Raw genomic sequence first — 459 nt, 5'->3', positions numbered from 1 at the left:
CACACACACTCTCTCTCTCACACACACTCTCTCACGCAGACTGTATCTCCCACAAAATCAGACGCAGTCACAGCATTGTCTACGAGCCAGAGACCCACAACAAACCGTTCAGTTCCTTCAGGACGACAGGCCTCTCCTTCCCCTCTCCGATGGGTGCGAGTTGGCCTTGGTAAATGGGCCCAAACGTCCCCTGGCACAGCAACTTAAAACTTCCAACCAGCCTCTCCCGGCCGATCTGCCAACCGCGCAAATCGGGCTCCACCAAGCTGGGGGAACTGTTAGACAGTGACACCCTGATGGGACGCTGAGCCCCTTCACTCCCAGGGGAACCTGTGGGTAACAACACAAAGTGTATTATATACAGGGTAAAGCTCCCTCTACACCGTTCCCCCCCATCAAACACTCCCAGGGACAGGGGGTTAGATACAGAGTAAAGCTCCCTCTACACCGTTCCCCCTC

The 459-nt window shown here is 55.3% G+C and overlaps 1 protein-coding gene across 1 annotated transcript in view; it reads right to left on the bottom strand.

Moving 5' to 3' along the window:
* LOC125488246 (tyrosine-protein kinase STYK1-like) overlaps positions 1-459 on the bottom strand; it is a gene marked incomplete at its 5' end in the record, with an annotated part of 7,710 nt that overhangs the window by 4,395 nt on the left and 2,856 nt on the right. Inside the window, one exon of the mRNA XM_048621183.1 lies at positions 106-330. Coding sequence (XP_048477140.1) covers positions 106-330 — 225 coding nt within the window. The remainder of the gene's footprint in view (positions 1-105; positions 331-459) is intronic.

Source organism: Rhincodon typus, unplaced genomic scaffold (genome assembly GCF_021869965.1).
Source record: "Rhincodon typus isolate 14 unplaced genomic scaffold, sRhiTyp1.1 hic_rhity00000087, whole genome shotgun sequence".
Classification (NCBI taxonomy): Eukaryota; Metazoa; Chordata; class Chondrichthyes; order Orectolobiformes; family Rhincodontidae; genus Rhincodon; species Rhincodon typus.
Note: the sequence above shows the minus strand (reverse complement) of the source record. Positions and strands in the feature narration are given on the sequence as shown.